Below are 15,488 nucleotides of genomic sequence, written 5' to 3'. Positions count from 1 at the left end.
GTATTAGAGTTGTGGCCCAGAAGTGATGGGAGGGGAGCAGCTAGAGGTCAGGTGTTGAGTGTAGCTGAGGGTTTTATTGGGGAGAGTTGGGGGTGGTTGGGCTCGCTCCCGTGAGGGTGGCCCAGCCTGGGGCTGGAACTGCGCTCTCGTGAGAGCGGCCTGGCGAGGGGCTGAGAGACTTTCCCGTGAGGGGCTGTGGCCCGTCGGAGTGGCCCAGCCCGAGGGAGGAGCGGCACTCCCATCGGAGTGGCCCAGCCCGAGGGTGGAACGACACTCCCGTCGGAGTGGCCCAGCCCGAGGGAGAACGGCACTCCCGTCGGAGTGGCCCAACCCGAGGGTGGAACGACACTCCCGTCGGAGTGGCCCAGCTCGAGGGAGAACGGCACTCCCGTCGGAGTGGCCCAGCCCGAGGGAGAACGGCACTCCCGTCGGAGTGGCCCAGCCCGAGGGAGAACGGTACTCACGTGAGGGCGATCCGGCTCGGGGCAGGAACGGTGCTCCGGTGGCTGGGACGGCGTTCTGAGGCGGTGACCTGAGTCCGGGGTTCAGCCGCGGGCCAGCGGCTGCGTGTGCTGGACTGGAGGGCGGCAGCTTCGACCACCCCCGGGCCGCGGTGTTTGAACCGGCCCGTTTGCGGGGTTCGGTGAGCCGCGGGACTGTTGTGCCATCGCCCGGTGGGGAATCGCCTCAGCGCAGAGGGAGAAGAGGAGGGAAGAGACAGTAACCCTAAGATTTTTGCCTCCACCACAGTGAGGAGGTGCTTGGAGGATACACTGTGGTGGATGTTAATTTGTGTTTATTGTTGTTTATTATTGTATGATTGTATGTATGACTGCAGGCACAAAATTTCGTTCAGACCGTAAGGTCTGAATGACAATAAAGGTATCCAATTCAATTCAATTCAATTCAACAGTAACTGCGTTACTTCAACGGGACCTGCATCTGTACCTTCCAGCAGGGTTAATGGAAGTCAATCACACATTTTTTAAAGTTCTGCTTCTTGGTATAAATATTGACATTGACTGTCATGCAGTTCAATGACCCATCACCACAGAGCTGTCTCTTCAGAGGGCAGTGATCAAACTCTGGTCTCACCTTGTTCAATAACATGGTACCTGTTGAGTTCATCCACTCAGACATTAGGGAGCCTCATGGTTATTTATAGCATGCTTCATTTTTTGTCAAATCAATTGGCAGACTTCAATTTGTTGCATAAAGTCAGAGCAGCAACTTAGCAAATATGATAGTTGGTGACTTCTGCACCTCTGCGTAATATGTGTTCTTGCAATATTTGAATTATTTTATAAGCCATATCTCATTGTCCAAAATCTTTCTTACAACTACTGTATCATGCAAGCGATTATTATATTTTTAAATTCAGAAGTCTATAATATGCCTTGTCAAAAGATGGGATGTTGATCCTCAGAATAGAGGGAGGAAAGCGAGTGGTAGAGAACTTGGCAACAGTCCCATATGGCATGCTGACCCCATATTTAAATGCTGATCCATTTGAGATCATTGGGGGATTCCGTTTTACCCATAATATATTACCAGTTGTGTGAAGTACCATGATAATAACCCTAAGTAGGACATAGAATTAACATGAAAAGCATCTACGAGATTGAAATACCAGGAAACGTTTGCAGACTGAGCCGATATGCTCCCGAACGCAGTCACCTGGTGTGCATTTGTCTCACTATTGTAGAGAAGGCCTCACCATGAATACCAAAAATAAATGTTTTTTTAATCATAGATCTCCTTCCTTCCCAGCATCCAGAGCTCTGAACATTCTCTCCAGTTGAAACAATGAGCTAATTATACAATTTAGATGTCCAAAAAATGGTCATAAATTTGAACATTTTAGAAAATGATTCTGCAGTTCCCGTACAATTTTCTGATGGTTTCTATATTTTTTCTAAAATGTCATCGGTATATCCTCTTGCATTGCAGTATCGCCATTTAATGTTTCTTGCCTTCCTTATAATGATTCTCCTTCCCATTTGCCTTTTGTCCCCTTCTTCTACTGATTCTATCGCCAGCTTTATTCAAGTTTATATATTTTTAGATCAATGTTGATAAAAGGAAATGTTTTGACAAAAGGGTATGTATACATGAAGATAGCACAAGAACAGTTTGTTGGTATTTTTAATGTTCTGTTTGTTTTCCAGCCACCACTATGCTAAGGAGTTGCTCTCTCTCTGCAAAGTGGAGATCAAGAAATCCAAAGATGTCCAGAAACTTCGAGCTAGCATTTCAGTGTAAGTAAGAACAGATTACCACATTTTCTTCTAAAATTCCTTCCTTATTGCCCAGGATCAGCATTGAGTTGAACTGATTTAGTTGCGGTTTCAGTAGATGTGTTTTGCGCTGCGTTACTGAAGAGAACAAATGGATATCAATTGCAATACAAAATTCATTATGCAACATGAAACACTGCTTTTTGTTTGTGATAAAGAATCTTACTTTTTGGTGGTGTATAGGAGGAGGTCAATTGCTGTGGAAATGAAATTGTTCGTAATTTTGTATGAAATGGTGAGGGCCTTTATGATGCTCTTCATAATGTGTTCACCTCAACTGCCATTATGCTATTTTATAGAAAAGCATTTTGTTGAAAGAAAGTTAAAAAAATCTGAATATTGTCTTGCTGCTCATCCAGTAATAGGATGAGAACCTTTGAACTAGGGTTATAGGTAGTACAGTGAAACTCTGTGATTGGTTTGGATGGAATAAATCATTACTCCACTCCTGGAATTGCCCAACCACTGGTAAAAGAATGTAACGGGATGAAAATGAAGAGCTTTAAAGTTGTAAACGTTAAGCTTTTGTTAGGATCATCTGTACTAACTGCTTTAATAATATTTCCACCCCCATCTTTCCACTCCAAACTTTTGACCATTGTAGATGTTTGCACATTGGAATTTGCTCTCTCAGTGAAAGAAAGGCTTCCAATATTATGGTCAACCAGAAAGACCTTCATTATTACTGTGTGGCATCTTAAGTACTTGCTGCTGATTGGCTTGGTTCACTAAACCGCCCATCCGATCATCATAATTAAGCAATGAACGTGTGTTAAAATGTAGTGGTATTCTTTAACGAGAAAAACAAAATGACGAAGATTTTACTGTGTACTCCCGCAGTTCAAGGATCCAAACTGCACTTTGGAACATCATCATCTTGCAAGCTAACTCCTATAACGGTTGTAATCTGCACTAGTCTTTTACATATTGTTTTCTGGATAAAATTTGTGACCAGTGTCAAAAGATTAGAATATAAATTATTTTCTGCCATATGTTATTTTTGGGAAATAGAGCTTTATTGTGATCTCTTTATTTATCATTTCAATATGGGGCTGACATACTACAAATTATTTGCCAATATACAAAAAGATCAGGTTAAAATTAATTCTGTTTTGATGACATGTTGAGTGGTAAGATCGGTGGTGCATCTGCATCAATATTTCTCCCGCCCCATCCTGAGCTGGTTTCTTGGACACAAGAATAATAGGATGGGGTGGGTGGTTGAATCCATAGACCCTTTGAGGGATTTCAACTGTGCTCTTCCCTGCTTTATCATGAAGCTCCCGGTACCACCAGACATTTTTTCCACGTTTGATTTGATTGGAACTCGTACATGGGAAGAGGAAATGTCCAAAAATACAAAAATTAGTATGCTGACGAAACCAGAGTAGCACAGTGGCACAGCATCAAGTTGCTGCAGTGCAGTGCCAGAGACCCAGGTTCGATCCTGACTAGTGGTGATGTCTGTATGAATTTATACGTTCTCCCTGTGACTATATAGGTCTTCTACGTGTGCTCTGATTTCCTCCCCCATTCCAAAGATGTGCAGGATGTGTGTAGGATGGAACTAGTGTACGGGTGATCGCTGCTCAACACTGACTTGATAGGCCAAAGGGTCTGTTTTCACACTGTATTACGAGGCTGAACATGAATATGTTAAAAATTATACGCCAGCTAAGTACCGCAAACTGTTCAGTGTACGCAGTTTAAAGTTATTAAGCTAACAGTGTCGTAATAGAGATAATAAGTGTATAAAAATGTTTAGTGGGTTTAACATAATATGCAAAGTAAGTCCCAGTCCCATGCACATCATGTCTTTAAAAAAGCTTAAAATCATATCTAATTGGACAAATCCATTAAAAATGCTTTCCAATTGTTTGATACATTCTGAAATATAGGTGTTACAAATGAATAGGTAATCCCAACTGCATATATATCATTTGTACATTACATTAGTAATATAAAACAGAAAAAAAGATCAAAGGAATGAAACGTACTTGCAGCACTGAAACGTTCTTTTCAGCAGGCAGTAACTGCAGCAGGGTAGCATTACAGTTTTAACATTATTCATGTCACAGGTCGTAAATACATAATTAACAGTAGTAATGACAGAATGGGAGAAGCGAAACCCCAGAGCATGTCCATGCAGGTTTACAAGAGGCCTCATATTTTTCAACATGCTAATTTCCCGTGGGAAAGTAAAAGCAGCAGGTTATTTTTTTGAAAGCTACATTTCTACACTTTTGACAGTGAAGATAATTAAGTATTTACCCATTTTGTACCTCAGGCGGGCAAAAATAGACTCGAATTTTAAAGAAATGATTCTTGTATTCCTGATTTAAGTGTCAATGGAAATTGATGATATATGGAGCATAGAGAACAAAAACACAAAGAGCTGGAGTAATTCAGCAGGTTAGCAGCATCTCTGGAGGAGATACTAGGAACTAACTGTAGATACAAAAAAGAGTAACATTCTGAAGAAGGGTCCTGTCCCAAAACATCACCTCTCCATGTTGTCCAGAGGTGCTGCCTGACCTGCTGACCTCCAGCATTTTGTGTTTTGCTTAAGATTCCTACATCTACAGTTCTTTATTTCTCCATGCATAACAAAGACACATTTGTGAAATTGATATGCACGAATAGCATGAACTAGAGTTGAATGACAGCTAAAGCAATGAAAATAATTATTATTTACTGATATGCCAAACTTTCATTCAATGAGAAGATAGACACAAAATGCTGGAGCATCTCGGCGGGTCATGCAGCATCTCTGCAGAAAATGAACAGGTGACAATTTGGGTCGAGACCCCGAAACATCATCTATTCCTTTTTTCTGCCAGATGCTGCCTGACCCGACCCTTCCGACACATTGAGTTAAATGAGAATAGTTTAAGTAATTTCTGGAAACATGGAAGAAATAGCAGTCCATCCCTTTTGCGAAAATCTTATGGTGCCTTGATTGGACTAGCCTGTGCAAGTTCTGATACAAAGCTTCAATTGCAATTTTAATTTGAGTTTTTACATAAATTTAATGGCATTATTTATGTTCATGTGGATTGTGTTCGATTTTTACTTCAATTGTGCTACAAAGAACGTGATTGAATTTTATTATGAGAAATTGTGGTCAAAGAGGTATTTCAATATTTAAAATTAGATTAGTTCAAGAGAGTGGTGTTTCTTACCTGAACTTATTTTTAATATGATTCGTATTCAGCTGATGAATTGTGTTTGCTATGTTCTGAAAACCTTGAAGTGTGCAATGTTTTGGATTTTGCGACTTATTTATTACTAAAATTATATTTAATAACCTTAATATTTCCTGTTGGTTTGCACTCATGTTGCTTGAAGGATTTATGTAAACGTGTGGACTATTTAGAAAGATGAGAAAATTATATATCTGGTGCCTCAGAGCTCAGATGGTGGTTAACATAAAGAGAACATTAATAATGTTCTTCCTCTTTGCCATCTTGAGCGAGCTGGCGTTAATCTAAATTGTTAATTAGTTGCACAGGTCATTTATATAAATTGACCCATGAGATTAATCAATGAAAATCCAGCTCTGTCCTACACTCTGGTTTATTGCAAACAGTTGAATTTGTTATGTATTTAAGTAATAGTCTCGGTGTATACATTTAAATAAATATACATGTACTCTTTCGCATTTAATTTGAACAAATCCAGGTTATGCAATCTTATTTGATCCAATAATCTAACTATTATTTAAATTGTGAAATAATGAAGACAATTATCATTGCAATTCTTATGTGTTCCAAAATGTTATAATCTGAATGATGAAACCATCTGAAAGAGATAGAACACGTGCATGACTTGAGCTCTTGGAACTTGATTCCCAGAGTTTTGCTTTACCATTAAGCCACAGTGTGGGTTACAGTGGCAACCATGATAAACATGTTTTTCACGTGGTCTCTTTGACCTTCTGCATCATTTCTCAAATTGCTTTTACATTATGCACAATTATCCTTTAATGTCTATATGAACAAGCGTCGATTAATGTTTGTGTTCCTGAGACGATAACAAACACTCTGATTTGGGTTGTCTTACAGATTCTGTGGTCTTATTCAGTTCCAAGGTGATATTAGAAAGGACATCCTCTTCCAGCTCTTGTTCCTGTTGTGCTACCCATTCCCAATAGTAAGTAGTTACTAATTTATTTAAGAGTGTGCTAGAATCTTGTGCTGCAGTTTTTCCCAATAATTTACCATGTATGAATCTGCAGACTTTTTGAGGATGATTTTTGGCAGATGTGATGCCTCACCATGTCATCATAAAGTACACAGTTTACACCAATATGAATATTCAATGTATTTATTAATACATTAAAATTGCTGAAATAATTTTACATCAATGTGATGCAATTCACCAGAAGCATTCCATGCCGTATAAACCAAGCTGCTAAAGATATAAATGACATCAAACAAAACAACTGCAACTACTGAAAATAATAAAAATCTGAACAGTGAAAAATAAAGGTGTTCCTTAGTTGACAATTGTGTAAAAGTTGCAGAAGATAAGATCTGAAACAGGTAATACTTTGCTTCAGGCTGAAGTTGGTGGTTGCCACGACAACAAATGTGTAAGACTGATCATAATCGTCAAGCATGCATGAGACAGTAAATCGAGAGCTCAGATAGGGATTTAATATATCACGCATTGTTTATTTGGCCAGTATTAATCCGACAGCTGATAACTGTTACGTGGCCACCGGATAGGGTTCAGCTTTGAAGACAAATTAGCAAATGAATTCCAAAATGGGATTTTAGTATTTCTTCTTGTTAATAGATTTTTCCATCCTGTTCTTTGCACTCATTTCAAATACAGATATAATTATAAGGAGCAGACAGCAAATGCCTGAAGCATTTTTAAACATTTTACCTTTAACCCAGTGGAACCTTTGGTGGGTGTTTTACCTGTGCAACGCTGGATGTTGTTACTTGCAGTTGTAAATAATTGCACCGTTCAGATCCAGTTAAACCCCAAGTGGAAATTCTGCCTCCTGAACATCTATTTTGCAAGTTAGACTAAAATAATAAAGAGTTAGATTATGAAACCATGGTGGTCCCTACATCAAATAAGATTGCATAAATACTAATGTTTCAAAATAAATGTGAAAGAGCACATGTGCTAAACACAATGCTGGCTATTTAAGGAAATGGAGGTCATTATGCGCATAAATGATTTCAGTTCAAAGACAATTAAATACTTATTTAAAGAGGAAGTGAAGTGATTAGGAAAATTTTGAAATTAGATGTGTTTATCCATGTGTAAGCAACTACAAATGTACTTTTCCTTTAGGAATTGGTTATGGAACCAACTCTACTTATAATGCTTTCTGCATTAACTAATCTAAGTTTGCTAAAAGGATGGAAAATCATGCAGATCCCCATGGAAATTGTTCTACAAACTCTCTGATTAGGGCAAAGTGTATTTTGTCTCCTTTAACTGCATCCTCCTCTTGTTATTCAGCATGAGCTGAAATGGGAAGCATGAATCAGTAAACAGTTTTGAAACCGGATAATCACCACATCATCAAGTTAATTGTCACATGCTTAGATTTTTTAAAAGAAGATCTTTTGATAAGGAATCACATGAAAGGCACATACGAAAGATTATGATATCAATGTTTCCATTTGTGGAAGAATCAGTTAAGGATCACAAGTAAAAGATAGTTGCTAATGAATCCAAAAGGAAAGGAAGGAAGAAATGTTGTCACTCAAAGGATTCAAAATATGGAACTTGCTCCAGCAGGAAATTATTAAGTTAATCGTCTTAGTCCCTTTGAATGGGAATCTAGGGAAATACATGCAAGAAACATTTACATGCAGAAAAGCCAAGTCAAGGCCAATACAATAGAAGAATTGATGGGTGTAAACTATAGCACAAACTAATTTCACTACTTGATCTGTTTCATTTCTATGTATGGAATTCAATATTACATAGACATTTATTGACCAAATTTTAGACCAATTAATTCTCCAAAATATTCAAAATCTTCACTGAAATAGAGCAGGTAACAGTTTTTTTTTAAAAATTATTGTTATTATATCTCACAATGGATAAAGTAAAAATCGAGCATTGGCAATATATACAAATGAGACATTTACCTAAATACTTTTTGGGGGGAAAAGTAATCTGGTAGATATGTGATTATTTTAAATTTCAAAGGGGGATGGATATTTTGTAAGTATTTTTGTTGCAATACCATGGTGTAATAATGAATGTCTTGAACAGATAAGGAAGACAACTGCCAGCCAGATGTATGAGATGCTTTTAACATATGATGATATCATTGATGCAGAGATATTGGATGAAGTGATGGCAAGCCTCAGTGACAATAACTGGTGAGTAGCATTCGTTGTGGAGGTGGGCCTTGCATTGTGTAGAGGGCTTGCCAAACCAAGCTGTGATGCAACTATACAGGATGCATTCTACGGAGTGTCTACAGAAATTGGCCAGGATCATTTGAGACATGACCAATTCCTCAAGTCTTCCAAGGAAGAAGAGGCATTGCTGTGCTTTCTTGGCTGCAGCTTCCATGTGATTGGATCAGAACAAACTGTGGGTGATATTTACACCTGGGAACTTGAAGTTCTAGACCCTCTCCAGTTCAGCACCGTTGATGTGGACTGGCACTTGCACTCCACCCTGCTTCCTGAAGTCAGTGAGCAGCTCCGCCATTTGCTGACATTGAGGGAGAGGTTGTGTCTTGGCAGCATGTTACAAAGCTCCCTCTCCTCTCTGTACTCCATCTTGTTCAAGGTGTAGCCTACCACCGTGCAGTCATCCCCAAACTTGTAGATGGAGTTAGAGCAGAATTTGACCACATAGCTGTGAGTGTACAGGGAGTATAGAAAGGGGTTGTGAATGCAGCCTTGCAGAGCACCATGTTAAACAGAGGCACACCATTAGCCACCCTGCAGTCTTCCAGCTGCTCACCAGTGTCTAACGATTGCACAAATCTCAGCCAGGGCGCGCACAATCTTTTCTCTGGCTTTCCAGAGAGTCCTTCAACATGTTAGATCATGCCCCAGAGATTTATCTACATCCAGCACCACCTCAACTTATTATTTGTGCTTTTCTGCTGCTCTCAACTTGGCAGGAAGGTCTGGACTGTAACTGCCCTGTAACTATTTTATTCTCTAAGGGCTGCATTTTCTTGTACATTTCTTTTGCCTCCCTTACACAGAGGTAGCATTTTTTTAAAAAATCGTTTATGGTATCAAAATAATTATAGTTCACACATTATTCTGTTACGCAATCAAGCAAAAGGACTGATAAGATTTTATAAATTAAGTTTAAATAACAATTGAAATGTTTCAACGATGTTGGATCACTTTTGGATTCATTGGATTGAAATCCAACTCAGGAATCCTTAATTGTGTTCTATGTATGAGATATAGGAAGATGAGACAGACACACCTTCATTCCAATCACTACCACTTGATACTATATTAACAGGCTGAATAATATTTGTGTAATCCAGTCTACAATTTGAACTAAGGCTGTCTAATGTTTTTCCAAACTTGGCTTTTCCACTCCAGCCTTCCTCAGGGTAGCTTTTGACATAATTTAGGTGTGGAATCTGAGCATCTACACAGATGAGAAACTGGTATTTGGAACAAAGTTATGTATTGGTATCATTTTGTTCAGTTGTTATTAATAAGATGGTGGTAATATGAGCAGCACCTGTTTCTCTTTACTTGGAGAGTACCACACTACTGTGAAGTGGCTTTGACTTCATGAATAACAGATGAAATTGCACTTTATCTTGGAGAGACTTTTATTTGCACATCATAAGGGTTTATGATGTGGAAAGGGTTAGAGTGTGTGTAGCACCCACTTCTGCACCAAATTAAACACTGAATGTTACATGGACCAAACGGATTAGTTGGAGCATGTAATGGCAGAAAGATTGCAGGAAACAGAACGCATACAAGTATTTGAATAGTTGGAATAAGAGCAAAAACTGGATTTGTTTGACCTCTTCCATCTGGCATTTGACAGAATTTGAACTCTGATATATTTTCTTAATGGTGCTTAATATGCTTGACGTTAAGGCCTGCAGGATCCCCCGGCTACTAACTATTTTAACTCCCATACTGCCCTTTCTGTCCTGGGCCTCCTCCGAAGCCAGAGAGAGGCCACAAGCAAACTGGAGGAACAACTCCTCATATTCCACTTGGGTAGCTTACAACCCAGTGGAACAAACATTGAATTCTCCAACTTTAGGTAACTTCATAGTCCTCCTCTTCTCCCTTCTCCCCTCATATACCACCCCACCTTCTTCCCACCCCCTCCCCTCTGCCCCACCCACACCTGCACCTATTTCTCTCCTTTCTCTCCTTCCACCTGCATTCCCTCCACTAGCTTCACAATTCACTCCTCTTCAATCCTGTTGTTTCACACCTTCTGTCGTTTCAGCTCTGGCCTTTGTCCAGCCATGTGTCTATCAAAAATCCCTCCTCACCTGATTCATCCTGTTACCTGCCAGACTTTGTCCTGCCCCTCCTCTCTTCCAGCTTTCTACCTCCGCTCCCCCCGCCACCTACAACCAGTCTAAAGAAGGGTGCCGTTGAGTTACTCCAATGCTCTGTGGCTTTTTAAAAAAAATAAACCAGCATCTGCAATTCCTTGTTTCTATGTTGTAAATTTAGTGTTTGCTGTAAAATTGACCACTGACCTGAATCTATTACGTTAAGCCATATTTTTCTGGAATACGCAGTTAGTGGTGAAATGGCACAAACCCTGCTCACATCACAGATAGGTGCCCACGACGGAATAGTGATCTCTCTGATGTGGCCTTCCTAGAATTGTGCCTAGAATTTCCGTCTGATGTTAGGTCAGAGGATTCTTGTTTTTTATGAGCTGTTAATAAGATTGTCTATCTGCATAGTTTAAGAATTTTCACAATAAACAGGTAAGGGTGTACCCTCAATGTTTTAGGGTGTTAAATGATGAGATAGGCAAGATTAAAGGAGAATCAGAAATATGATTCATTTTGGGCCGCACTGTGGCACACTGATGAAGTTGCTGCCTTACAGTGCCACAGACCCAAGTTTGATCGTGACGATGGATGCTGTCTGCATGCAGTTTGTACTTTTTCCCTGTGACCGTGTGGATTTTCTCCAAAGACATATAGATTTGTAGGTTAATTAGCTTTGGTAAAATTGGAAATTGTCCCATGTGTGTAGAATAATGCTAATGTAAGGGGGTGATTGCTGGTCGGCATGGACTCTGTGTGCCAAAGGGCCTGTTTCTGTGCTCTCTCTCTAAAATCTAAAAAAGGTCAAAATAAACAATGTAGTAAATTTTATAATATTTGTGAGGGATTTATGTCTGTAAATGTTAGGGGTTTTTTAGGAACCCAAAGTAGTTCATGTTTTAGTTTCAGGGTATAGCATGGAAACAGGCCCTTCGGCCCACCATCGAGTTCAGCTGACCATCGATCACACTAGTTCTGTTATCCCACTTTTGCATCCACCCTGTACACTCGGGGCAATTTACAGAGGCCAATTAACCTACCGAGTCTCACGTCTTTGGAAGGTGGGTAGAAACCAGAGCACTCGGAGGAAACCCACACAGTTGCAGGGAGAACGTGCAAACTCCAAGCAGGCAATACTCAGGGTCAGGATCGAACCCGCGTCTCTGGCGCTGTGAGGCAGCAATTCAATTTAGTTGAGTTATGGCTTTAGAGATTCAGCATGGACACAGACTATTTGAACGCACCATCCATTCACACTAGTTCTGTTATCTGCTTTCTCATCCACTCTCTACATTTAGTACACAGTAAAGTTTTTTTTGGACCTCATGGGACAAAGTAGAACATTTCAGAATATTTTATAATAAAACCAGAAGTACCTGATTTTCATTGATAGTAATGATAGCAGCCCAGTGAGTGCGAGAGGAATTACATGCACAAATCCCCAAATTGCTGTCATTCACTGTTGTGTAACAACATGAAATGTTTATTGTACAAGGATCATTTTCATGTCTGCAACATGTAGTCAAAGTGAGGTACACCAGCCAAGATTTAAACCCATCAATCCATGGTATAATCCAGTAACAACATATTCTGGAAATAGGTCTGGCAACATCAGTAAAGGACAAAGTAGAGTTGACATTTCAGTTCAAGTTCATTTCTCGTTTGCATATGAAGTAAAAAGTTTGAATTCAAATATCTCAACGTTTTTAGAACAGCTTGGAAATGTTGAATAGTAGTGGAATTTTGAAAACTATTCCTTCTTGTTGCTACATTTCATTTTTCTTTGTACAAAATGATTAAGTGTACTGGAAAAATAAGTTACTGTGTGACTGCTTGATGTTTCACTCAGAGGGGGCAGTGGAGGAATGCAAGGGAATGCCACAACTCAAGGCCCTTTGGACGCTAAATAATATCTCCATTATTCTCGAGTATTATAATAACTGAACTGTTAATGTTAGCATATATGATTTACAAGTCCCATTATAGGAAAGGAATAAAAACTCAAAGGACTGAATGAAACCAACTGTTGCAATTTTTCAGCCTTGATCTTAAACGTGTAAAGAATTACATTTCTTAGGGAGGTTTTGTTACTGAATATAAGGAATTAATTTTGGGCATGCGACACTTAACTGGGAGCGTGCCTGAACAGCGTCCAGGGTTACGAAGGTTCAGTAACTGAAATGTACATTATAAATGTCTTATTGTCAATGGTTCCAGTTTTTTTAAATAAATGTTGCTCTACTTAACAGAAGTATAGTTCATGCTCGCAGAATGCAATCTATTGTAAAGTTGTTGCAGTTGGTTAACTTGCCGACAATATTCTTTGGCTTACAGGGACGCTGACCTTCCCACTGTACGGGCTCAGCGGAATCATCTTTGTGATCTGATGGGCGTTCCAAAACCAGTCATTGTTACGAAGGTACATTACAGCACATGAAACCAATTATTGTGGTAACTTAACCCTTGGATGTATTTTTGTACAAAATCCTTCCATGCACATTAGACTTAACATTTCCGTTTCTTGATCATGTCATCGAGTCATACAGCATGGAAACAGGCACTTCGGCCCAACTTGCCCATACTGACCAAACGTAGACTGGGCGATCGTTTCACTGAACACCTTCGCTCAGTCCGCCTTGCCCTACGTGATCTCCCGGTGGCCAAATGTATGTCCAAATATTCCTTTTATAGTTGAGGGCTTGCATACTTACTGAGGGGCTGCCAGTGCTATAGCCTCCCAGCCCCCGGGAGCAGGGTTTCATCCTGACTTTGAATGGTGTCTGGATGGAGCATGCACATTCTTCCTGCGACGGCAGAGATTCCCGTTGCGTGCTCCAATTCCCCCCCCATCCCTAAGTGCTGGGAGGTTAATTGGATACGTTTTGTTAACCTTTTGCTTAAATAGATGTCAAGAGAATCAAGAAGTGTGCAGGAGGACGACAACAGCTGTGAGAGGACAAGTTGCTGAGCCAGGGTTAGTGAGGAAGGGTCATCAAATTGACGAGATTGCTCTGCTGGGAGACAGTATGAATCCAGTTGAGGCAGACAGCCTATGTCTGTGTCAGAGTCTCGGCAAGCTCCGCGGTCTGGAGACAGTGCAGCTTCTATCGTGACTGCTACACCTATTGGTTTTACAATCTGATTGCTTGTTGCAGAGCCAAGTATCAAGTATCACTGCAGAGTGACTGGAGAGGATGTTTCCACTAGTGGGAGAGTCTAGGACCAGAGGCTATAACCTCAGAATAAAAGGTTGTACATTTAGAAAGGAGTTGAGAAGGAATTTATTTAGTCAGAGGATAGTGAATCTGTGTAATTAATTGCCACAGAAGGCTGTGGAGGCCGAGTCAATGGATATTTTTAAGGCGGAGAATGATTAGTAAGGGTGTCAGGGGTTATGGGGCAAAGGCAGAAGAATGGGTTTGAGAGGGAAAGATAGATCAGCCACGATTGAATGGCAGTAGTCTTGATGGGCCGAATGGCCTTATACTGCTCCCTGAACCTATGAACACGATATATGAACCTAGATTCATACAGATAGCAAAGTGTTCTGGAAATAAATTTCAACCTTAACCTAAGTAGTATCAATCATATTTTAATTTTAAGCCAAATTGGTCATTATATTTTTCAGAAAAAATACCGAGATACTCATTTTAAAAGAATGCAATGTTTTCAAATCATTTCATCTTTTCAATTGTTTGGTTTGGATCGACGCTACTTTTGTTAATCCAATCTTTTTGCGACCACAGCAGCAACAGGGCGTTCTATGATTGAAGATTTCCCAAGTGTCTGAAGAGACCAGGCATGCAGAGAGCTCATTGTGTGTTCAGCCCACAACATGTTGGATGTCTTTCACAAACTGTTCCAATCTGGTTGCCACTACAAAGCAAGAGGATGACTGAAGAGCTGCTCAGCATGTGAAAGCACACGAATAAAGAGTAGGCTGTGTTCAACCTCAACAGTTCCCTCCAGATGTTTTCTTGATGTGGTTATTGATTTCCTTAAGACCCTAAAGGGGGGTAAATTGCCAGAAAAAGTCAAAACTATGTGCACTGTTAGCTAAATGTTTTGAATGCAGTGATAGGATGTAACCCTTTACCCACAAGATGCCATCTTTTGCTTCCTCAACATCCTTCATTTTGTTTAGGTTCATTGTACAAGTGCTAATGTTATGTTTCTATTGACCAATCTGAACCTAAACACATTCTTAAATAAAGATCATGAGTTTTACTTATACTCTATCAGGCTATGGGTGAAATTTCATTTGGACAATCTTTCAAACAAAACTTCAGCTCAAAGTTAAAATGAAGAAACGGAGACGGGGCTGCTTGAAGCAAGAAGGTTGAGAGAGATGCACAAGAATGTAATGCTTTATGTAGTGCTAACAGGAAGAGGAGATTTGAAATGTTGAGCAAAAGATACGAACTGTGCCAGTGATGAATGCTAGCGTGACACTGCTATTTTTGTCTGCACTTTAAAGAGAGATTGGTACTAAGAGAAAATTTCTAAAACTTTAGTGGCAAACTTCCAAAGTCCATTCCCTGCATATCCATGTGCTTCTCTAAAAGCCTTCAATGCCATTATCTTATTTGCCTGGTATTGCTTTCCAGGCTTTTCCCTTCTGACCTTAAAGCTATGCCCCTTAGTCTTTGACATTTCCACCCTGTGGGTGAAAGGTCCCGATTATCCACGCT

At 39.9% G+C, this 15,488-nt stretch overlaps 1 protein-coding gene across 3 annotated transcripts in view; it reads left to right on the top strand.

Moving 5' to 3' along the window:
• tbcd (tubulin folding cofactor D) overlaps nucleotides 1-15,035 on the top strand; it is a 164,065-nt gene extending 149,030 nt beyond the window's left edge. For 2 of the 3 annotated variants that reach the window (XM_033044058.1, XM_033044056.1), the window contains 5 exons: nucleotides 2,169-2,258; nucleotides 6,362-6,449; nucleotides 8,547-8,656; nucleotides 13,132-13,216; nucleotides 14,544-15,035. In XM_033044058.1, coding sequence (XP_032899949.1) covers nucleotides 2,169-2,258; nucleotides 6,362-6,449; nucleotides 8,547-8,656; nucleotides 13,132-13,216; nucleotides 14,544-14,564 — 394 coding nt within the window. In that variant the 3' untranslated portion in view covers nucleotides 14,565-15,035. The remainder of the gene's footprint in view (nucleotides 1-2,168; nucleotides 2,259-6,361; nucleotides 6,450-8,546; nucleotides 8,657-13,131; nucleotides 13,217-14,543) is intronic. The other variant, XM_033044057.1, reaches the window with a different exon arrangement.
• The last annotated feature ends 453 nt before the right edge of the window (nucleotides 15,036-15,488 follow it).

The sequence above is a fragment of the Amblyraja radiata genome, chromosome 26, assembly GCF_010909765.2.
Source record: "Amblyraja radiata isolate CabotCenter1 chromosome 26, sAmbRad1.1.pri, whole genome shotgun sequence".
In the NCBI taxonomy this organism is placed as follows: Eukaryota; Metazoa; Chordata; class Chondrichthyes; order Rajiformes; family Rajidae; genus Amblyraja; species Amblyraja radiata.
The sequence above is the reverse complement of the archived record's forward strand: the minus strand, read 5'-3'. Positions and strand labels throughout refer to the sequence as shown.